Below are 23,033 nucleotides of genomic sequence, written 5' to 3'. Positions count from 1 at the left end.
TCGAAGCTCGATAAAAAACTCGAGGCACGGCTTCAAGCTCGATAACCAAAAAGAACAAGGCTCGCACAGCCCTATTTCTCGTGTTACTCCATGTTCTGAGCGACAAGGATTGAAGGAATACAACATACTTCGGCAATCCTATGCTATGGGTGCCGACTACCCCTTGTCTACCGGAGTAAATCTCATTTTCCTATCCCAGATTATTTACATCTCAAAAGCCAAGAAGTCCTCACCTCTTCGCCTCAACCAAATTGATTTAAAACCTTCGAATATATACATTCCTGGTGTAAATAAATTTTGGTCGTATACATTTACATAACTTCCGTAATAGTAAACCTTTTAATGTAGATAATTATTTATAGTCTAACAAATGTGTGATTATTAGAATTCAAATTAACAATATCTGAATATTTTATGCCGTGATAATTTTCCGCAACTCTTAATTTGAATATAAATAATGAGGTATCCTAAAGTGCATTCTCCCACTCTCATCTTTGGTTTTTTATTTTTGAAATTCTGGGCTCTTTATTGCTTGTGTAATATTATGTGAAACGACAATACGTTTGCACGTAAGGAAGAAAACGCTTATATGTTATATTTTGACAACATCATGTTCATTATACTTACAAATAGTTGATATTTTCAAGTATGTCTCGAGGGACGCGTTTGTTTATGAAATAATGATAATATCTTTGTTCGTAAGATTCTTTTCCAATAAAAATTTTGCTTCTTGATTTCACCAAGTTGGTTTGAACTTGATATATTAACTCTGTCAGAAAATATTTCTTATCTTGAAAAAGCGCCGATGTGCCACGGAGAAAAATGTCTTTAAGTATATAAGGCGAAATTGTAAAATTGTAAATAAAACCATTTTGATCAATCTTTTTCTGAAGTTTGGCGCTAAAAGACGAGTTTCTCTGAATTGTTGAAAAATAATATTATAGTTTTTAGTTTAGATGGTTGAAGGATGAAAGTCGTTTCGTAATACTCGCTAGTATGAGAGGAAAAGGGGCGGGTGACTTACTAACTCGTCACAGCGCTTGCAATCATGTACATATACAGTGTGGAAAAGATCAGACTAACACCTTCCTTTGTGGACAACCCCCAATACTGCCAACGGATGACGTCATTTTATAAAATTATACAGGGTGTAACTAAATCATTGGAATTCATGTTTTATTTTATGCAAATGGCAAGGTACAACAGGAATATTAGAGAATACGCCTGAATGTAAAAAATTGATATAAAGCTCAGTCCTACGGTTAGTCCTAGAACTTAGGTCTCAAATTACAATCTCTAATCTGTTTCGTAAACACATCAACGTAAATGTTCGATGTGTCTACCATTGCGGTACAACCATAGACTCAAGACGTAGGAAGTACGAGTAAATGTCTTCATTCATTTTCTCATCGAGAAGAACGGTCCGATAACTCTGTTTCTAAGAATGTCCACCCAAAATTTCACCTTCCATTGCAATTGATGGTATTGATGTCGTAACCAGAGAGATTTTCCTTGTTTCCACTAATACTTCACCACCGCTTATTTTTGAGTTATTGACTTATAGACTCTCCTCAAATAACCACTTTCCCAAGTGTGGTCCTGGGAGGCTGAAAACGCACACCCATAGCTCCACCGAAAGTATTACGATGAATATGAAAATGGAAGGCGTTACCTTCATCGACAAGTGAACAGGCAAATTTTCCAGTATCATTAAAGTAATGTCTTTCTGCTCGGAAATATCGTCAATGGTATTTATGTATTTTGTGTTTGTTAAGAGCAGTTCTGATTTCAAAGCACCCGAAAAGCATCTGATCAACACCGTACACCCGAGCAACCATCCGCACAGCAAGAGCCTTGGTGATTTCGAATTGAAGTACTCGAAACTGTTTTCTAGGAAATCCGATAAATATTGCCAAACATACTGATTGAAATTAGTCGTTAAAGCAGGTATCCATCCTAGAAAAAGTGCATTCAATGTGAAATAACTTTATTTGAGAAACCTAAAAATAGCTGACTCTTTAATTAAAAAGTCAACTGTTCACGTTTCGTCTTTTAAGCACGCGTATATACCTCTTTCAGTTCTGTAACCTTTTGCTAATGATAAGGATGTAGCCAATGATGATACCATAGACATGAAGAGCAATGCCGTTACGATCAGGCACCACGTGGGCGTATCTAAACCATTCACGGATAAACGTGTGTCGTGTTTATTCACTGTTTTGAGGCACGTTGCAATGCGATTATCACCCATTAAGATGCTTGGAGAAACGTGATAAAGAAAAACGGCTTCCGGTGCTCCTGAATAACTTAAGATACCCATATCAATAACCTGTAAACATTAATACAAACGTAAAAAAAGGAAGAGCTAGAAAACCGGGATGTGCAATTCGCCGTTTTTGAAAGGGTGTTAAAATGGGTTCACGGGTAGTTGAGCGGTTTTCAAAAGAGCGTTTTGGAATAAAGCGGTTCCCAAAACAGCGGTTTGCAAAACCGCGTACAAGCAAAACCGCGGTTTCTGTTTCCGCGTTTCTCAATACAGCGCTATTTCCCAAAACAGCGGTTGCTGTTTCCGCCCAAACTGTGATTGATAGGGAGGGAAATCTCTATTATATTATGTATATAGGACAAAGAACAATATTATGCAAAAAGGAATGTTATATCGGAAGTAAATATAAAATATAATTTTTTGGAAAAGGCATATTATTTTGGGAAGTTAATGAAGATAAACAACAATATTTTTTGGAAAAGGCGTACTTTCGTACGCTCAAGATATAAACGCTGTAATCAAAATGCGCTAAAACGAGAAATGGCTATAATGGCAAACGCGTTTATGAAAAAGCCGTTTTGGACAATGCTGTTTTGATAACACGCCCAATCGATAACATACCGTTAAAATGTGCTATATTATGTGTGACTTAGTTTATGGACGGTCCGTTACGTAAAAAAAATATGCGTGTCTCAAATTCGCCTTTATTGAAAATTATTTATAGGTAAGGGATGGTTGAATCAATGTATGGTGATGGTATAATTATATTTTGTAACCTTAAACGGAATGAACACATTGCCTTTAATCGTCATGCATGAGTTCACTCGAGGCGTTATATTACGATGTGAGTGAATAAATGATCAAAAATGTTATAAATATTTTGATGAACTAGCCTTTTCCTTTATTGCGGTGATAAACATATGAGCAAACACATTACTGTGATAACCGTGGAACTTCAAAAGAGTTTCCGAGATGTTAAATCCTGGTATGTATTTTAATCTAATAAAAAAAGCAGAAATGTTCAATTCGTAAATTGTTTTTGATTATATCAGCTACACCAATCCATATAATTTCACTATTAAAATACTTACGATACGTTTTGAATGTTGTTAAGAATATAAGCCGGCAGAAAATTCGCAAACGGGTGCCTGTGATTAATAACTCCTTTTATTATATCTCGTCCAAAATCATCGGATTCCTGTACGTATTTAAGTCATGAACATTGTAGGGATTATTCACATTAGTGAAGATATCTCGAGGGGTCGGACGTTTTCGAAAAATTGTAGTCCAATTTGATTTCTTCGGATTTTGTTTCATTTCGTTGAATTTCATCGGATTTTTTTTTTGATTTCGTCGGATTTTGTTTGATTTCAGATTTCGATAAAATCCAAAGGATTTCGTCGAATTTTGTTTGATTTCAGAACTCTATAAAATCCAATAGATTTCCTCGGATTTTGAGATTTTCCCGTGATTTCGTCGGATTTTGGATTTCTTGAATTTTGTAATTTATTTCACGATTTCTTTACTGATTTTGTGATTTCTATGTTGATTTCGTGATTTCTTTCTTGATTTTTTGACTTCGTTGCTGATTTCGGATTTTTATTTGATTTCGAAATAAGCATTGATTTTGGATTTCTTAAGTTGGATTTCACGGTTAACGTACGGGATTTCATGAACGACCGACCCCTCGAGATATCTTTAATCAAGAACGGGGTATTTTTCATACTTACGTATGATGTTCCAAACTTAAATTCTCGTGTGTGATTTCCTTCAGACATCTTGCCTTTATGCAACAATGCTCTAAGCACCAACTGAATTTCAGAGTGATACTAGTTAAACTACTAAATTTCTAAAAATTTAAGATATGGTCTTAATATTGTAACGAAATTTTTTTGTCCGGACTCCATCAAAATCTTTTTTCGAATGTAAAGACCTGTGTTAATTTTGAGATATATTACAGTTTTCGTACAAATATCATTCGGAATAATTTACCGCAATACATACATCCATTTAAATGAGTATTTTTGAAAAGGACAAATTGCGGCCGCGTTCACACTCGACACTTAAAAACAGTTTTAGAAAGGTGTAAATTGTAACCTTAAAGTGTTAACCATGTAGATCTTTCAAGAGAAAATGTTCATTCTTATTTGTAGTTGTTTTTTTTTAAATAAAAGGAATGAACATTTTCAAGCGTAGGTTCTATATGGCTAACAGTTAAAGGTTACATTTCGACCTTCCTAAAGTTGCTCAAAACGGTTTCAAAATTTCTAGTGTAAACGTGACTGAAGTGTGTTATTTGAAAAGTTTATTATCATAAACTCATCAGTATTCTGTTTGCTTTGGCCTCGTCAAATCCTCCCCTCGAATGACTTTCATTTCATAGACTAATTGTAAATATGAAATGGTAGAACTTATGTTAAACAAATAAAAGAGTTTTGTCGCACGTTTTCCCCGATATTGGTGTATACCATCACCTTATTTGCCTAAAATAATTGATATTGTAGAACATCCAGTTTTCTATTATCCTATGTTCTGAGACTTTAGCTCTATGAACCTTTTTCTGAAATATCCATATAATAATGAGCGCTGGAAATGCTCTCTTGTCATGCTCTCTTCGTGCTTAGTCTATGACAACACCGTGAATCGATACAACACGCACTTAAGCATTATCAACTCGAAGAGACTTTAAACTCATTGCGACGTTAAAAATCTCCATATCGTTCTATTAAAGGACTTTGATACAATTTGTGCAAAATATGTCTAGCATTTTTGAAGCATATATTGCGTTTGCAAGGCAGACAGAGCGCTACTAAAAGGCTTATATATGTGTAAGTTTACTGGAAATATGATTTTCATATTAAAAATATTTAAAAAATATATTAAAAATATTAAATTAATATTGATCAATAAATTGATTTTACCTGACTAAATCGAGTCTAAAATGCTAAATATTCCACACGAAATTTTTCCATCGAAACCTAAGAAAATGGTCCAATATCTGGTGTAGAAATCTTCGCTGTCCATGACTAATTTTAAAGAAAGATGTCCTTTTGTATGTGTTAGTCCTTGGTTAGAGTTAAAATTGGGAATATTGTGTTTTCCCTGTTAATAAACATGAAAGTGATGTTAACAGAGAGAAGAGGAGGATCCTATTGCCTTGGTTGTCACGCTTCGTCTAATCAACATTTTAATGAGTTTCCAACGGACTGGGCTGTCGTATTTTCCCTGGGACTCCGCTCATTCGAGAACATCGGCACCACAAGACAACTTGGGTGTACTATTCTGAGAGATCTTGGCAGTGCTGGGGGTAACGTTGCCTATTTGCACTCATGTTGTTTTTCTCATTTTATTATATCAAAATAATAAACCTATAACCCTACTTCAAGGTTAAATGTTATGGGAGACCATATCTCTGTATAACTAGATATTGTAGGCTTTTCGTCGAGGGGTCGGAAGTTTTTGAAAAGTGTACGGGACTTTGAAATCCAATTTGATTTCTTCGGATTTCGTTTGATTTCAAAGTTCCATAAAATCTTATGAATTTCGTCTGATTTTGAGATTTTTCTCGTGAAATCGTCGAATATTTTTATTTTTTTATTTTTGTATTCGTGAAATTTGGTATGGATTTCGTGATTTTTTTTCACTGATTTTGTGATTTCTTAACTGATTTTGTGATTTCCTTACTGATTTTGGATTTTTATGGGATATCGAAATCAGCAAAAATACTTTTGGTATCTGTTCAGATTTCGGATTTCTTTTCGGATAGCGTACGGGATTTCGTGAATGACCGACCCCTCGTCATAAACACATATAAAAAACTATTTAAAGACCGTGGCCGATCCTTTTTTTATTTCTATTTTTTTAAAAAGCAAACAATCAACCCTTTATAGATCCAGCGTTCATGGGCTGAAGAAGTCACGACCCGCTCACGTCAAGAAAGACTTCCTAGAGAGGAGCTCGAGATTTCTAACAGTGTTAGGAAAGGGGGAAAAATTTGACCCCCTATCCATGAAGTTAGGAGTTCTTACCCAGCAGAGCCGTACGCTATACCAGCTATTGTAGTTGTTTACTTCCTAAGCAAATTTAATGGACTTCTGATTAGATTCAAGAAACTATCACATCGAAAAAGATACTTCAAAATTCAAAGCATCATTAAGGATAGCTTTATATAATTAACTTTTTAAAACTTTACATCTAAAATGTTACAAAATAATATAAATATTTAATCCTGAATTTAAGCGCCCTTGCTTTCAGACAGAAGTGTCCCGCTTAGTCTACGACGACACCATTAGTCGATATAACGCACACATAAACACTATTAAGGTGAAATATTCAAAAACTCACTATGCCGTTGAAATTGTGCAAAAGCTTCTATAAAAGAAGATCGATAGGCGTGTTTTTTTGTCCTGGCGTTCTTTGACCAGTCTCCAAAAACATAAGTGTTCTAAATAAAACATTGAAAGAACAATATTTGACTTAATAAATGTGAAGCATGCAGACATCTGAAATAACTTATTATTATTGAGTTTCTTTCTCAGTTAAGTAGTATAAAGACACGAATCGAAATACATCCATTTTAATGTTGTTTTAAAGTGATCGTAACTTCCGAAATAATCATTTTCGAGCTTTCAATATTGTTTCTATAAAAACAAATCTTTATTGTGTCAATAGGCCTATCTCGTTCCTCAAAAGAGCAAAACTCTTAAGATTTAAATAACTGTCTGGACTCGGCTCAGCAATCAGAATGGTTCTCAAATAAGAAGTGGCTTTCCTTAAAGGTTGTCAAATTGTGTAAATAATGCCCCTGTTTAACTATTTTGCTTTGATCTCGTAATTAAATTAACAAAAAAAATCAATCTTTCTTTTCCAATAATTGAAAGGACTAATACTATAAGACTTTCCTTTAGTCATTGAAACCCACACAAAACATCTCAGAACTTGTAAGACATCTATTCATATAAGAACAATAAAATTTGCGGTACTTACAAGTAGTTGATGTTTTCAAGTATGTCACGAGGCACTTGTTTGTTTATGAGAAAATAATAGTAATTTCGTTCGTACGATTCTTTTCCTATGTAAATCTTTCCATTTGATTTGATCAATTCATATTGAACAATTACGGGTAAGTCTGACATAATGTATTCCTTGTCTACAAAAAGTGCAGAGATAAAGCGAAGAAAAACGATTTTAACTACGTGAGACATAATAGTAGCCCTCAAAACCAATCCATTTTGCTTCATCCTTTTTTCAAGTTTGGCGCTAAATGACAAGTTTTTCTGTATAAAGACCATAAAATTTACATACATATAGTAACACGTTTGATAATGTTCAATAAAGGAAGATCAATGTTAATGCCCAGATGCCACATTAGGGCTGTTTATACTGAGTGTAACTCTGATGATATTAATCTTCATGCAGCTACAATTTTAAAATTGATTTCAAAAGGAGAATTTTTACCTGCATAGACAAATGCATAACAGCATTTCCCGGAATCATTAAGGTAATGTTTTTCTGCTGACAAATATCGTCAATTGTGTTTACATATTTTTCATTTGATATGAGAAAATCTGATTTCAAAGCACCCGAAAAGCATCTGCTCAACACAGTACACCAAAAAATCTGCACCAGAGGCGACTCCAGGCGAGCTTACGCAAGAGCTTCGGCGATTTCAAATTCTCGAAACTATTTGCTAAGAAATCCGATAAATATTGCAAAATATATTGATTGAAGTTGGTCGTTAAAGCCGCAATCCATCCTGAAAATTATTGTATTTAACATAAACTGAGTTCATTTGTAACAATCTCTAACGTTTCAATGAAATTGAAGTTCAATTGTTTCGATTTAGCAAATGTTTTGTACTTTTTTCATTTCTGTAACTTCCCGCTAATGAATTCGATCGGAAAAAAGTATTCAACGATGACACCATAGACAGAAGAACCATAGCCGATGCGATGAGACACCACGTGTACGCATCCAAACCATTGATAGATAAACGGGTGTCGACTGTCGAGTTCATATTTTGGGTTGACGCATGTTGCAATGCGGTTATCACCCATCATCATAGTTGGAGAAACGTGATAACGAAAAACATCTTCAGGTTGTAATGAAAAACTTTCTAAGGACATGTCAATAACCTGTAATAAGCGAGGTAGATTAAGATTCAACTGCAGAAAATGTTCTTAGGGGTTCGAAAATGACCATCTCTGAAATAGATAATTTGTTTGGTTGTTTAATCAAGATAAAGTTATTCTAAATTTAATTTTTTGTTAAGTAAACCATGGTTGACTTTAATGTTTAAAGTCTTTTTACTATGTTAGTGAATAAATGTTTCAGCACAATGAGTTCAACTGGAATCATCTTAAAATTTCGTATACTGAACCTTCAGCTCCGTTGCGATCGCAAGGGTGTGATACACAATTTTAAATTGAAAACCGTAGTCCTTCAAAAGTGTTTCCGTGATTTTTACAAATGGTATAAATTTTAATCTTGTGTAAATGGTAACACAATTATTGAGTTAGTAAATAGTAACATATGCAATGTGTTTTAACTGATATTGCATTACTCACGTTACATTTCGAATATTACACTTACACAGGATATAAGCTGTGTGAAAAATCCTAAAATAATCGTTATATGTAATAAGGTCATTTACAATGAGTAGTCCCAAATGCTGGAGATCCTGTAAAGTGTTTGGTGTTGTATTTTTTAAACTTACATGCATTTGTAATATAAAGGTTTTGTTTCATCTGTATCTAAGTAAGAATAAGACAAAACATTCTTACTTACATTTATTGTTCCAAACTTAAATTCTAGTGAATTATTTCCTTCAAGCATCTTGCGTTTATGTAAGAACTGAACTTCAGAGTGAGACACGCGAATAAAAGGAAATTGCTAAAAGGTATTTCAGACGTTTTTGATAATTGATTAAATATTGTAATTTATTATGAATTTTTTTTCGAGTATCCAAAAGGTGCGGCTTTACACTTGTAAAATCTTTACCGAATGTAGAGAGCACCTTCAGATAATTTACAGTTTTTATTCTAACATCTTACCGTTTTTTTTACTTCGGCCCCTACCTTTGTGTACTCTTGTGTAAAATGGCTCTGTAATGATTGTAACTATTTGACTTTTTAAAATGAGAAAGTGTGTTGTATGAATCCTTATTTACAGAAATAAAATGAGATTCTACTTTATAGGGGTTTCTTTTCTATGGCTATCATAGTTACATGAACCAGCATTTAATAAGGGAGAAGTTTTGAGTTTTTTAACTCATTTCACCCTTTAATGCCAAAAACATATTTCAAATTAACGAAATTTTAAGAGTTTTCTCTATTAGACCAAGAGCCGGTGGCCTGGATCTTACCTCATAAAGTACAAAAGGTCTGACCATTGGAATGAGTTCAGTTTTGATGCTCATTAATAGATTTGGCCGTCTTACGCGTCACAGCTGGAGCATTTGAGGGGGCGGGGTCATGTTAGACCCTAATGAGGTATGATTTCTTTTCTCATGAGGTACATGAATAAAAAAGGTGGTAAATGATAGAACTGGAAATGGCGATTCCAAATATATGAAATCTGACGTCATCAAAGGGGGCCATCAATATATCAGACGGGGGTTAAAATGGTCGAATGAGGTATGAATTCTTACCTCATGAGGTACATGTATGAATCCGGTGTTGTTTGATAGATCTGGTCGTGCGAAATAACAGAATATAAAATCTGACTGGAAAATACGCGGCTTAGGTTTAATCTGACGACCTGATTCTTGCGTCAGACTATGATAACTTCGTGCCTCATAAAGCTAGATTCCCACTCGACCGAAAAAAACCGCCGCAAATCACGCAGCATACGGGTACCTTACGCCGTCGTCCGGCTGTAGACTGTTCACACTACGACTGAATTTTGAGTTTGGCGGTAGATATTTTTGGGTCACGTGACAGATAAGAGTGGTTTCCATAACATTTATTTCGCACTCTGAATTGGTATCTCTGTCCCATTGTCGCTTAGATCGTAGAAGAAAGTATATTTTTTAACTTCCTCAATAAAGACTTCCTTATTAACATCTTACCTCTATATACTTCCATTAGATACATTTTTCTTTCTTCGTGGCATGTTTCCGACCAAAAAAAAAATACATGGCGGCTATCAATCTATCTAGCGCTTGCGTGCACTCTTGAAATTTATGACGTAGTCTGTGGGATAATTTCCTTGTCTGAGACACCGGCGTAACGCCGAACACGACCGAAAAATAGAACACAACTTGCGCCCGGCCGAGCGGAAATTCCGTCGGGCTCGGCGTAAAGATTTTTCGGTCGAACCCCTTTCTGCCGGGTCTCCGTCGTGATTTCCGTCAAGTGCGAGTCTAGTTTAAATGTAGCAGGTGATATATTGTAAAACCAGCCCCACTGATGTCAAGTACATTAAACTTAACTTGTTTGAGCGAGTTGCTTATGTTTCTATCGAGGTAATGTGGTGAAATATTTTTGACTGTGATGAATGAGATGAACTTAAATTGGCATCATTTAATAATTGAGCTATTTCAATTCGGGGGTAAGGAGAGTTTTTGAGGCGAGGTTTCGCCAGTCCCCGCCTAGGTGCCTTATTGTGCGAGAAATTTAGCTTAGAGTTCTAGAGTGGCCCGCACGGAGGGAGGGTGAAAACCGGCTACGTTTATTGGCAGGCCCAACTCTGACGTTTCCCCCTTCAACTGATATAGCTCTATGCAGGCACATTTTATTTCAAACTCATTCAATGAAACCTTCTAACGTTAAATTATTATTTAATGCAAATAAAGATACAAAAATGTTACATTTTAAACGCCATCTGTTCATCATCCGAATCAGTCTGATAATCAATATATACGGTTTCATCGTCATAGTCACCTCCCTCCGTGTGGGCCACTGTAAAACTTTATGCTAAATTTCTTGCACAATAAGGCACCTGGGCGGGGACTGGCGAAACCCAGCCTCAAAAACTCTCCTTACCCCCGAATTGAAATAGCTCTATTATTAAATGATGCCGATTTATGTTCATCTCATTTATCACAGTCAAAAATATTTCACCACATTACCTCGATAGAAACAGAAGCAACTCACTCAAACAAGTTAAGTTTAATGTACTTGACATCAGTGGGGCTGGTTTTACAATATATCACCTGCTACATTTAAACTAGACTCGCACTTGACGGAAATCACGACGGAGACCCGGCAGAAAGGGGTTCGGCCGAAAAATCTTTACGCCGAGCCCGACGGAATTTCCGCTCGGCCGGGCGCAAGTTGTGTTCTATTTTTCGGTCGTGTTCGGCGTTACGCCGGTGTCTCAGACAATGAAATTATCCCACAGACTACGTCATAAATTTCAAGAGTGCACGCATACGCTAGATAGATTGATAGCCGCCATGTATTTTTTTTGGTCGGAAACATGCCACGAAGAAAGAACAAAGGTATCTAAAGCTAGATTCCCACTTGACTGAAAAAAACCGGCGGAAATCACACAGCCGACTGTAGAAATTTTAACTTACGCTGGAGTCCGGCGGTAGACCGTTCACACTACGACTGAATTTTGAGTTTGGCGGTAGATATTTCTGGATCACGGAGTGGTTTCCACAACACCTATTTTGCACTCTTAATTGGTATCTTTGTCCACTTGCCGCTTAGATCGTACAACGGATATTTTCAAACCTCCTCAATAAAGTCTTCCTTATTAATATCTAATCTCTTTTTACTTAGATTAGCTTCATTTTTCTTTCAAGGCGGCATGTTTCCGATAAGCCTTGGTCAACCACAAAAAAATGGCGGCTATCAATCTATCTCGCGTATGCGTGCGCTCTTGAAATTTATGACGTAGTCAGTGGTATAATTTTATTGGCTGAAACACCGGCGTAACGCCGAACACGACCGAAAAAATAGAACACAACTTACGCCCGGCCGAACGGTAATTCCGTCGGGCTCGGCGTAAAGATGTTTCGGTCGAGCCCCTTTCTGCCGGGTTTCCGTCGTGTTTTCCGTCGAGTGAGAATCTAGCTTTAGTTTAATTTTTCTTTCTTGGTGCCGTGTTTCCGATAAGCCTTGGTCAACCACAAAAAAATGGCGACCATAAATCGATCTCGCGTGTGGGTGCGCTCTTGAAATTTATGACGTTGTCAGTGGGTTAATTTCATTGGCTGAGTCATCGGCGTAACGCCGAAGACGACCGAAAAAATAGAACGCAACTTACGCCCGACCGAACGGAAATTCCGTCGGGCTCGGCGTAAAGATTTTTCGGTCGAACCCCTTTCTGCCGGGTTTCCATTGTGTTCAGTCGTAGTGTGAACAGTCTACAGCCGGACGACGGCGTAAGGTAAAATTTCTACAGTATGCTGCGTGATTTGAGGTGGTTTTTATGAGGCACGAAGTTGTCATAGTCTGACGCAAGAATCAGGTCGTCAGTTTAAACCTAAGCCGCGTATTTTCCAGTCAGATTTTATATTATGTTATTTAGCACGACCAGATCTATCAAACAACACCGGATTCATACATGTACCTCATGAGGTAAGAATTCATACCTCATTCGACCATTTTAACCCCCGTCTGATATATTGATGGCCCCCTTTGATGACGTCAGATTTCATATATTTGGAATCGCCATTTCCAGTTCTATCATTTGCCACCTTTTTTATTCATGTACCTCATGAGGTAAGAAATCATACCTAATCAGGGTCAAACATGACCCCGCCCCCCTCAAATGCCCCAGCTGTGACGCGGAAGACGGCCAAATCTATTGATGAGCAACAAAACTGAACTCATTCCAATGGTCAGACCTTTTGTAGTTTATGAGGTAAGATCCAGGCCACTGGCTCTTGGTCTACTAGCCTCTATATTAACTTCATTCGAGTCCAATATTATTCGACATTTGTCCAATTTAGATTAGATATTACACCAATATGGGCTCGATATTAGTCTAATATGAGCTTGATATTAGTCCAATATTGGGAGGGTACCAGTTCATTTTTTCCAATTGCGTAAAATTTGCATAATATCCTGACTATTTCTGGGTAATAATGGATCCCTTAATAGATGACTCTGGGTCCAATTTTGGATGAGACTCCAAATCATTCGACCGTCCATTTTTGGGCACTGTTACGTTTATAAAAAATAGACAAAAAACTGTGCTGTCTCAGAGTCAGCCGTTTGGATCCATTTACATCCAATTTTCGACAACATTTTTTAACAGTGCATGTGCTAACGCCTTGATAAATAAACTTAGTGCTAAAATATTGTACTAAAGCGTCTATTAACTAATTTTATTCTCACTTCGCGAATCGATTAAAAAGTTTATAAAGAACGTGAAAGGTTGAAGAAAGGAAAGTTAAAAACAAGCTATTTCAGGCATCATGAAAAGTTAAAGTAGGGCTGTGCGAATACTCGAATTTTCGAATACCATTCGTTTAATTCGAATCGAGTATTCGATTCGACGAATCGAATTTGCCATTTTGACAAAAACGAGTATTCGATTCACAAAAGGGTTATTCGAAAAGAAATTCGAATAACCGTTTCAAAAACGAATATAGTTCCGTAAACCGAGTAATCGTTTCCTAGGTGCCAAATTCCAATAGTAAACGAGTATTCGACTAAAATGTTAAGGACTAGCATGGTCACATAACATATATAAAGCGGTTTCTTTTTTTTTCTTTTTGAATTTCAACGCGAATGCGCAGTTCCTGGTGTTTTGTTTTTCCCTCACGAAATGCTCAGTCTTAGCACGGAGGTGTGTTGTAGAAGGAGTAGAGACTGGGCCTCTAGAGCCTAGACATAAGCGTACTAGTCATTTAGTGTTCCTCGCATAATTTTTGCGCATACCGAGCCTACAATCTCTGACGTCATTTCTTCATTCTCCTAGAGAACACGCGTTTTTAAGAAGGCGAAGTTTTCTTTTTTCCCGGCTTAACTCTTTGAATATTTTCCATATCATAGTTAATATAAATAGAAAAATAGTAAAGGCATTTTAAATAAGATTTGCAAACGCTTGAAAAATTCCCGGCACTCCGACTCGATACACTAGGGATGTCAAATACCGCCCGGTTTAACCGAAAACCGGTTTTTTTAACTCTTCGGAGCATTGTTTTTAAATTCTTAGGTTTTAATCGGTTTTTTGAAATGAAAACCGAAAACCGAATCAGTGTTTTTTTCAATTCACAAAATTAAAAGTTTTAGTTTTTCTACACTTGTTACTTACCTTCTGTTTACTTCTAGCAATCTACCTACATGGAAACATATTTTAAAGGAAATTTCGTTCTCACTCCAAGAAAAATCTGTGCCAATGGAAAACGGCACTAGTTATCGCCTATTAGTACTTCCAGAAATTCTAGAGGGCCGGTAGGCCCTTCTAGATAAGATCCCACACCCTCCCGTAATGTTAAATGAAAATTCACAGATTTTCGCCGATTTTCCCATAGGAATAACATGGGGTTTTTGGTGCTCCTGTACATCGAATCATTTAAAAACTAAAGCTAAGTTACGTTTCGGAATGCTTTCAAATTAACAAGTAACTATTCAAGGTGTGCCTTTTTCAAGTTTCATCAAAATTAATTAAGTCTAAGTATGTTAATTTAATCAAAAATGTAAGTACCTCAAATGATTATTCTACAGCAGACGACGCTAGTTGTTCATTACTCTACAGTAGACGACGCTAATTTGCCATTTCACCGCCTTGAAACTTTAACTTGATATTTTTCAATAAATATAACACTATATTTATTAAAAATTTCTCTGGCGGGTCTATTTTTCGTTTAATTATGTGTCTCGGTTGAAATTCTATACTTAAGATACCTTTTTAATTTATATTTTAGATGTTAGTTTCGACCAAGGCTTAAGTTGCCTTACTTAGGCCATGGATTTATAATAGAAGCTTACGCTTCATGGATATTTCACTGTAGCCTTCAGTAAGGCATAAGGATAGATGGATCAGTGTTGGAAATAAGGATTTTTTTAAAACTGGACCTGTGGCCTAGGTATTTTATTTAAAATAACTGGCCACGGTGCCACTCACTGTAAACGTACAAGGGCAGTGAACGCAATGTCATGGATAATTGTAATCGTAGAGTGGACTGTAAAAGATACGGATTTGATAGTTTAAAAATCGTGGCAGGATGTTGGTTTTGAAGTTGACTATTAAGCTCGGGTTCTAAAACGAATTGTGAGCCGTATCTTATAAGAATTAGTAGAAGTGTAGAACCATTTTTAACCTCGTCCTAGAAGTGAAAAATTTCGCATTTCAGGCAAAAAACTATTTTATAATAGATTAATACAAATGCAGACTGAAGGAACAGATATTATATAAAAAAGGACTTGGTTTGCCCAAGCCTAAAAAGCAAAACGATAAGAGTTTTTTCCAGTTGACTGAAGCGCGGATATTTTATTTTTCTATATAATTTTAAAGACAATCCGTATTTTACTACTCTTTAGAATTTAATTCAATCTCCTGATTTTACTGCTAATGGATTTATTTCCTATAAATTAATTGAAATAAAAAATTGCTTATCTCAGATTTTTCAACAATTCCATTTTCGTAAAATTTTATCATGAAAAATCTGAGATAAGTAATTTTTTATTTCAATTAATTTATAGGAAATAAATCCATTAGCAGTAAAATCAGGAGATTGAATTAAATTCTAAAGAGTAGTAAAATACGGATTGTCTTTAAAATTATATAGAAAAATAAAATATCCGCGCTTCAGTCAACTGGAAAAAACTCTTATCGTTTTGTTTTTCAGGCTTGGGCAAACCAAGTCCTTTTTTATATAATATATATTACTACCTACACGTACTAATATTCGGTCTTCGGGTCTATGTTGGAATATAGCATTTTTCAACATCTATCATAAACGGCCGGATAAAAGCCGGTTTTCTGACAAACCAGTTTTTGGAGCGGTTAAAACGACCATTTAAATTAATCGGTTAACCGAAAACCGGTTTTAACGTCATCTTTCATGTTTACAAGGGCTCGTCTAGTTACGGAGGGAGGATCAAAATGCATACCCCTTTTTATGGACAAATAAGGTCTAGCATTTTAGTAGAGGGGAAGCTACGAGTCTCTACTCGTTCTACAGCACACTTCCTTGTGCTCGAACTACATTTCTTTAAGAACGAATAATATTCGTTTAAACGTGTACTCGATTCGGATTTCGAATAGGAGATTTACTATTCGATTCGTATTCGATTCGGTTTGAAAAACCACTATTCGCACAGCCCTAAGTTAAAGCATTATCTTTCATTAACGTTTTTGATTTAACTGCATTGTTTTAAAACGATTGAGTTCAACTTGCTTCAACCTTTCATGCTCCCATTAATGTCTAACTACTGACTGTTTTTCACATACGCATATCCAGAAATGGGACCTGGCACCAATGCCAATGACTTACAGAACAATAGAGTATGACTTTCATCCCTCAGCGTCGACAGTGCCGTTCACGTACGACCATCAAAGATTACTGTCTGCAAAAAATCTGACTTTCGACGTTGCTCCAGTTGGAGCGTTCGACGATTTAAAAACTATTTCCACGGGTGTAAGTTCTTTTCCTACTTTTCTTACGACATGATTAGTGTTGCGTTTGAGGGTCTCAAAATGCGAAGAAGTAAACCCGAGGGGTCGGATGTCGGCCAAAACCTCGTACAATTACCCTGAAATCCCTTTGAAATTCTAAAATCTGAAAATACTTTTCAAAATAGCAAAATCTAAGTGAAAATCCTAAAATCCTATTCAAAATAGCAAAATCCTTGTAAAAATCCTATTCAAAATCCCAAAATCTCCACTTCAAAATCGCGAAATTCGTATTAAAATCTAAAATAGCTTCTTGCTAAAAACTCAGAGGCGACGGAGCATGAGCGAACACAATGTTAGAAGTGCTAATCCAGCTCCGGAAAAGATATTTACACGGATACGGTTCCCGCTTTTTGAACCCACCGCATCCACCCGTCGATGGTAGGAGTTCGCATTACCAGGAATATATTAGATTTCAGAAACATCTAATAACTCTGGCCTTGCAATTTTCATATCCCCTCCCACTATCCTTTATACCCATTACTCTTCCACAATCAGATCTACACATGCGCAAGACGCTCGACACCAGCTTGATAGTTCAGATAAATGTATTACACTGGGCGTATTTGTGTGTCTGTCACCGCGTTTGCAGTTGGCAATCGGATTATCGGAGCAAACTTATTCGCAATTACCGGACCGCGTTCGTATTTCTCCAGCATCATCGTAAGGGTTAAGATGCACGCGGTGATCAGCTACGGTTACGAGGATCGTCTAGCCTCCCGATGCCAGGGCTTCCACCAAAGGCTCACGCAATTGCGGCTTTTCCTCTCATTTACTGTGAATACAAACGTTATCAATATCTGTGATTGAAATGATTTTTCGAATATTGTTTCATAAAACGACGATACGCAAACTGCGAACCTGGGTGTAACAACGGACAGACACACAGACACACCCACACACACCCACACAGACACGGCCGTTACAGAACCTCTCCTGGACTACGTCACACGGAGAGGTAAAAACAGACAGAGACAGACAGACGCGTCGAAATTAGATCCTCTCCGTGACATTCATCACTCGGAGAGGTAAAAAACCAAATCAAATTTAAGAGTTCTAAAACGCGTGTGATGGATGTTACCGTCGGCTTACTTGTAAACGTAACTAGCGCCACTTCCCCTGACATAAATATGGTGTCAAAATGTGTTAAATAGGGGATCCAGTCTAAATTTTGCTTTCTATACTACATTAAAATGGTAGTATAGTAAATCGAATGAAAATAATAAACTTGAGATTGAAATCCGACCATAATACACAGTGGCATAAAAGTCAGCGCTCAGAAAACGAAAATATTAAGTTGAAATCAGGGTCAGATTCCCAAAACACGGTTCAAAATCCTAAATTCCTGGTGAAAATTCCTAATTCTCACTCACAATCCTGGTGAAAATTCCTAATTTCTACTCAAAATCTCAAAATTCTGGTGAAAATTCCTAATTTCTACTCAAAATCTCAAAATTCTGGTGAAAATTCGTAATTTCTATTCAAAATCTCTAAATTCTGGTGAAAGTTCGTAATTTCTACTCAAAATCTCAAAATTCTGGTGAAAATTCGTAATTTCCACTCAAAATCTCAGAATGCTAGTGAAAATTTCTAATTCCCTCTCAAAATCCTCGTGAAATTTCCTAATTTCCACTCAACATCCTGGTCAAAATTCTTAATTTTCACTCAAAATCCTGGTCAAAATTCCTAATTTCCACTCAAAATCCTGGTCAAAATTCCTAACTCCCACTCAAAATCAAAAAATCCGTACAAAGTTCTGAAATCCTGGTCAAAATTTCAAAATCAGTTTGAAAATCCCAAAATTTTGAAATTCCGCATACAAACTCGCTCCATTTCCGACCCCTCGAAAAAGATTTACTTGTCGAGTAGCGAGTTACAATTCGGGGCAATTATTTTCCTTCGGTTCCAAAATAATGATGATGAGTGTTAAAATATGTAGAATTATGTCTTCGTGTAAATCTGTTGAATGTCAATCAGTTAGGATGTGCAGCGTATAGACCAGGACTTTTAGAGTTTGACGTAGAACATCAAGATGAAAATTAGTACATAGGTTGATTTTGACCTATCAAAAACTATACTAAAATTTCCCTGCTGTAGAGTGCGAGCTGTCGCCGCCATCTTGGAAAATGGCCGCCGGGAATGCCAGCTACAATGTTTTTTTACATTCTTCTTCAAAAATTTAAATATTTGTGCAAATTATGATTGGAGCCACATGAACATCATGGTAAAATTTTACAGTTCTGTGTTTGATAGTTTGGTGGCCATATTGGAAAATGGCCGCCATGAATACTACGTACAGTATATTTCACCATGTTTTTGGAAAATTATGTAAATTGATATGTATTATAATGAGTGCTGTGTGAACCTCATACTAGAATATTAAAGCCATTAATCACATAGTTTGGCCGCCATTTTGGAAAAAGGCCACCGGAAATATCATTTAGATACAGAACATTCTTCAAAAACTATGAAAATGTGTTAATATGATGTTGAAGTCCATCTAAACATCATACAAAAATATTGAAGACGTACTACTGATCCTTTGGGCACCATCATGGAAAAAGGCTGTGGGAAATGTCAAATATATTTCAAATATATAAATCTTTTCGAAATTCATATATTGTGTAGATAATTTTCATTTACCTAATAAACACCAAAAATAATTATTTCCAAGTCTAAATTATCGGCGCCATGTTTAAAAGTTGTAGCGATTCTATCTTCGTTTCTATTCTTAATTATTGAGTTTTAATTTCAACTCTCAAGGACTTACCTTGAGTCTCCTGGCACTACAAAAATCACCATTGGCCCGGGAATACTCGCGTACCTGTGGAAAGGGTTGGGGTAGCGAGACGCATCTATTTGTCTAGGGGATTTGTATTAATAATACGTTCAGTTTATTGTCTAGGGGATTTGTAATAATTCATAGGGTGTTAGGGTTTGCCAAATCTTAATAGTTTTTGTAATAATTCATAGGGTGTTAGGGTTTGCCAAATCTTAATAGTTTTTACCTCTCCGTGTGACGTAGTCCAGGAGAGGTTCTGTAACGGCCGTGTCTTCTGTGTGTCTGTCCGTGTGTCTGTCTGTGTGTCTGTCTGTCCGTTGTTACACCCACGTGACCGCGTTCGCAGTTTGCGTATCGGAGCAAACGTGTTCGCCATTTCCGAACTGCTTTCACAGTCACGGAAATGGCTACTCTACTTGAGTTCTCACACCACCATCTTCTGATCTTTGTCCATCCCACACGGACACCAGTCTGTTCTTACTGGCTTCTAATCACTACCATCTTCTCGGTCTTCGTCCATTCGACTTGGACACCAGTCTGTACATACTGGCTTCCAATCACCAACATCTTCTGTTCTTTGTCAATCCCACATTGACACCAGTGTGCACTTACACTGGCTTCTAACACCACCATCCACTGGTCTTCTGTCTACCAATCACCAACATCTTCTGTTCTTTGTCAATCCCACATTGACACCAGTCTGCACTTACACTGGCTTCTAACACCACCATCCACTGGTCTTCCGTCTATTCCACATAGACACCAATCTGTATCATTGGCTTCTACTCCATTATCATCGTTTGGTTTTAGGATATATGCGGTGATCAGCTAGGGTTACGAGAAACGTCTAGCCTCCCTAAGGTGGGATCGCCACCAAAGGTTTTCGCAATTGCGCTTTTTCCTTACTAACATAATGGAAACGAATCGTATATATACCCCAAAATTTGAAGAAAGCGGGCATGAGGGGTACCCTTCACTTTAAACGTCAATATTAGCAAAGTTTGAGACGATAATAGGTATAACTTTATTTTAAACGATTTAACTATTATTAATGTTAATTATTGAAGATTAAAATAATTATATTTATCTAAATATTAAAGATAAACCTCTCGTGCAAAGAGAGAGATTATCATTGCCTCCTATACCTACCAAGGCCCTGCATGCGATATATTTCCTTCATTGCCTTCTATATCTATCAAGGCCCGTTCATTGTGATATATTTCATTCATTGCCTCCTATATCTATCAAGGCGCGTACATTGTGATATATTTCATTCATTGCCTCCTATATCTATCAAGGCCCGTGCATTGCGATATATTTTTCAAAACAACAACAAAAATGGGAAGCTCCACTCAGAAACATAATAATTTCTTTTCTCTGTATATGAAATGAAAATATGGATAATATTGCGCTCCTTCTTTAATGGTATGAATCCTTGCCTGTCTATTAATATTTTACGTAGGAGTAATACGTTTTTAGCGAAGTCTAGAGAGGATAAACATAAGCGAGATTGTTTCGGAAAAAAATACTGCTTCCACTAATGGATTTATACTCCTTGTTACTGTTGTATAGAGTAATCATGATAAAAGTTTAAAAAATTACGAGAGGACAGACCTTTTTTATCCTCTTGGTTTATTCTTAATAAGAATATAAAACATTTATTTTGTATCAAAAACTATTTTTTGGTGCTAAGATTGCTTTAAAAAAATCCAAACGGTTAGGCATTGGTAAAAAAGACAAATGATATTTTTCAAATCTAATGAGATAACGCCCACCTAGTTGAAAATTGCCCTTTTTTATCCGCGGAAGCCATTCTTAATGAGAATTTCGATGCTAGTAGGTTGTCAATTAAACTACCGGTATATTATTGTTGTTGGAAATTGGATATTAAGTCAAATTAAGTGGTTGTAAAGAGCCAGCAGGTTTTTGCCGCTTCTTTTTGTGAGTATTTGATTTTTGTATGTAAAATGGAGGAAGATAATGTTGAGAGTAAGGATGAAATGCGGAAGCGCAAAGCGCGGGAAAGGATGAGGGCATAAAGGTCGACGTTTTCATTGGATACTTAAGTTTATATAATCTTCTCGACACAGAGAGGTAATATTTTGGTTTTCCCAACTTGTATTAATTTAACACTAACGTAATGGATGCATCCTAACAGATTAATTAGTATAATTATACAGCATATTCTGTCATTAACTGAAGGTTAATGACCCACAATAGTAATTTTTCTTACGTTAAAAAGGTCTGTAAGAGTCTAGGTTTCATGAGAACCTTCCTAATTAACTAAGTGGTTATTCATGTAAAACGGATAATTAAGTTGAAAGAGTACTTTACATGTCGATGGTACATCTTCGGTGCTGGGGTCTTGACCCGCGTCATTGGTTGTGATCGTTTGCTCTCTGGAGTCTAATCGCGGGGCAAACTGCAGTTTTTCGTCGAAAGTTTAGATTTTTCGGCTCCTAGGTCGTCAGGGCGAGGGGAGTAATTCGGACGAGTCCGAATTCACACTCTACCTCTCTCGTCCCTCGATCACTTTCCTTCTGTCCTTTTTATTTCTTGGGTCTCTTCCATCGGCGCCAAGATTTCGCCAGGTCGCTAATCCACGCCCCGTATTTATTTTTCTTCGTTCCGAAGGGGTTAATCTCTTCGGTACATGCTACCAAAAACAATTTCAACGAAAATGATAATCTATCGCTATCGTGTATAGACGATACTCCCTTCGATTTTAATTTTACATTATTAGTGAGTCATCGTTTTTAACTAAATTTTAATCTTGGTTTTAATTTGATTTACTGCTGATCAAAATGGTCAAATTCATTCGGGCATACTTTGACACCTTTAAATTTCGAGACCCACTGCTTTCCAAATAAAATTTGGTTGGGAAAATCCTCCATTTTACTTCAGTTTTTTGAGCTTCCAATATATTTCTTTTCCAATACGTGTTTGATATAATTCGCGATTGACATTTAGTGGCGTTTAATTCACCATAATCTGAAGAAAAAATCAACAAGTCAATTTTTACGACGTTAAACTCGCTATTACTCTCTTAGCCATGACACTTCGTAAAATATGGATATATCCGGTTAATATGTTTTGGTGCGTGTACAGTGCGCAAAAATGGTATTCTCGCGAGTTTTTGAAACTGTTGCCCACTCTTCCACACACTGCCTTCCGTTCGGATTACGAGATGGCACTACCCATCTCAGACATATTACAACCGACACTCCCCTTCAACGGGACTCGAACGTACAACACACATGTTAAAACTGAAAATTCCGTCGTCACAGGAGGTCCCTTAAATGGGACAACCGAGACCAATTTGAAAGATATACTGGTTGAAATTTAGAAGCGACAGACTAACCAAATTAACAGGGGGGGAACAGGGGTTGGGGAAGGCTTCTAGCCCGC

The 23,033-nt window shown here is 36.6% G+C and overlaps 2 protein-coding genes and 1 long non-coding RNA gene across 7 annotated transcripts; all 3 read right to left on the bottom strand.

Annotated features, from left to right (window-relative positions):
• Positions 1-1,206: 1,206 nt before the first annotated feature.
• LOC149659241 (uncharacterized) lies at positions 1,207-2,325 on the bottom strand. 2 transcript variants are annotated; one of them, XM_089844042.1, is made up of 3 exons: positions 2,248-2,325; positions 2,071-2,175; positions 1,207-1,956 (listed from the first exon to the last, which is right to left on the bottom strand). In XM_089844042.1, the coding sequence occupies exons 1-3, from the start codon at positions 2,318-2,320 to the stop codon at positions 1,559-1,561; spliced, it is 576 nt and encodes a 191-aa protein (XP_089700168.1). In that variant the 5' UTR covers positions 2,321-2,325; the 3' UTR covers positions 1,207-1,558. The 2 variants fall into 2 exon arrangements, with proteins under 2 accessions (XP_089700168.1, XP_089700167.1); XM_089844041.1 differs by having other exon boundaries at positions 2,071-2,325.
• Positions 2,326-3,135: 810 nt separating this feature from the next.
• On the bottom strand, positions 3,136-5,119 carry LOC149659240 (uncharacterized). Its single transcript, XR_016369824.1, has 5 exons — positions 4,741-5,119; positions 4,271-4,650; positions 3,997-4,199; positions 3,358-3,464; positions 3,136-3,265 (listed from the first exon to the last, which is right to left on the bottom strand). It is a non-coding gene; the product is annotated as an uncharacterized LOC149659240 (long non-coding RNA).
• Positions 5,120-5,301: 182 nt separating this feature from the next.
• On the bottom strand, positions 5,302-8,503 carry LOC149659239 (uncharacterized). Of its 4 annotated transcripts, none has more exons than XR_016369817.1 (4): positions 7,724-8,503; positions 7,253-7,542; positions 5,647-6,710; positions 5,302-5,567 (listed from the first exon to the last, which is right to left on the bottom strand). XR_016369817.1 is itself a non-coding variant. In XM_089843971.1 (4 exons), the coding sequence occupies exons 2-4, from the start codon at positions 7,760-7,762 to the stop codon at positions 6,638-6,640; spliced, it is 402 nt and encodes a 133-aa protein (XP_089700097.1). In that variant the 5' UTR covers positions 7,763-8,021; positions 8,126-8,503; the 3' UTR covers positions 5,302-6,637. The 4 variants fall into 4 exon arrangements, 2 of the variants coding, with proteins under 2 accessions (XP_089700097.1, XP_089700098.1); XR_016369816.1 differs by having other exon boundaries at positions 5,302-6,211; positions 6,295-6,710; XM_089843971.1 differs by having other exon boundaries at positions 5,302-6,710; positions 7,724-8,021; positions 8,126-8,503.
• Positions 8,504-23,033: the final 14,530 nt, after the last annotated feature.

The sequence above is a fragment of the Phalangium opilio genome, unplaced genomic scaffold, assembly GCF_054372755.1.
Source record: "Phalangium opilio isolate 3A_F unplaced genomic scaffold, DU_Popi_V2 ptg000073l_1, whole genome shotgun sequence".
Lineage (NCBI taxonomy): Eukaryota > Metazoa > Arthropoda > Arachnida > Opiliones > Phalangiidae > Phalangium > Phalangium opilio.
Note: the sequence above shows the minus strand (reverse complement) of the source record. Positions and strands in the feature narration are given on the sequence as shown.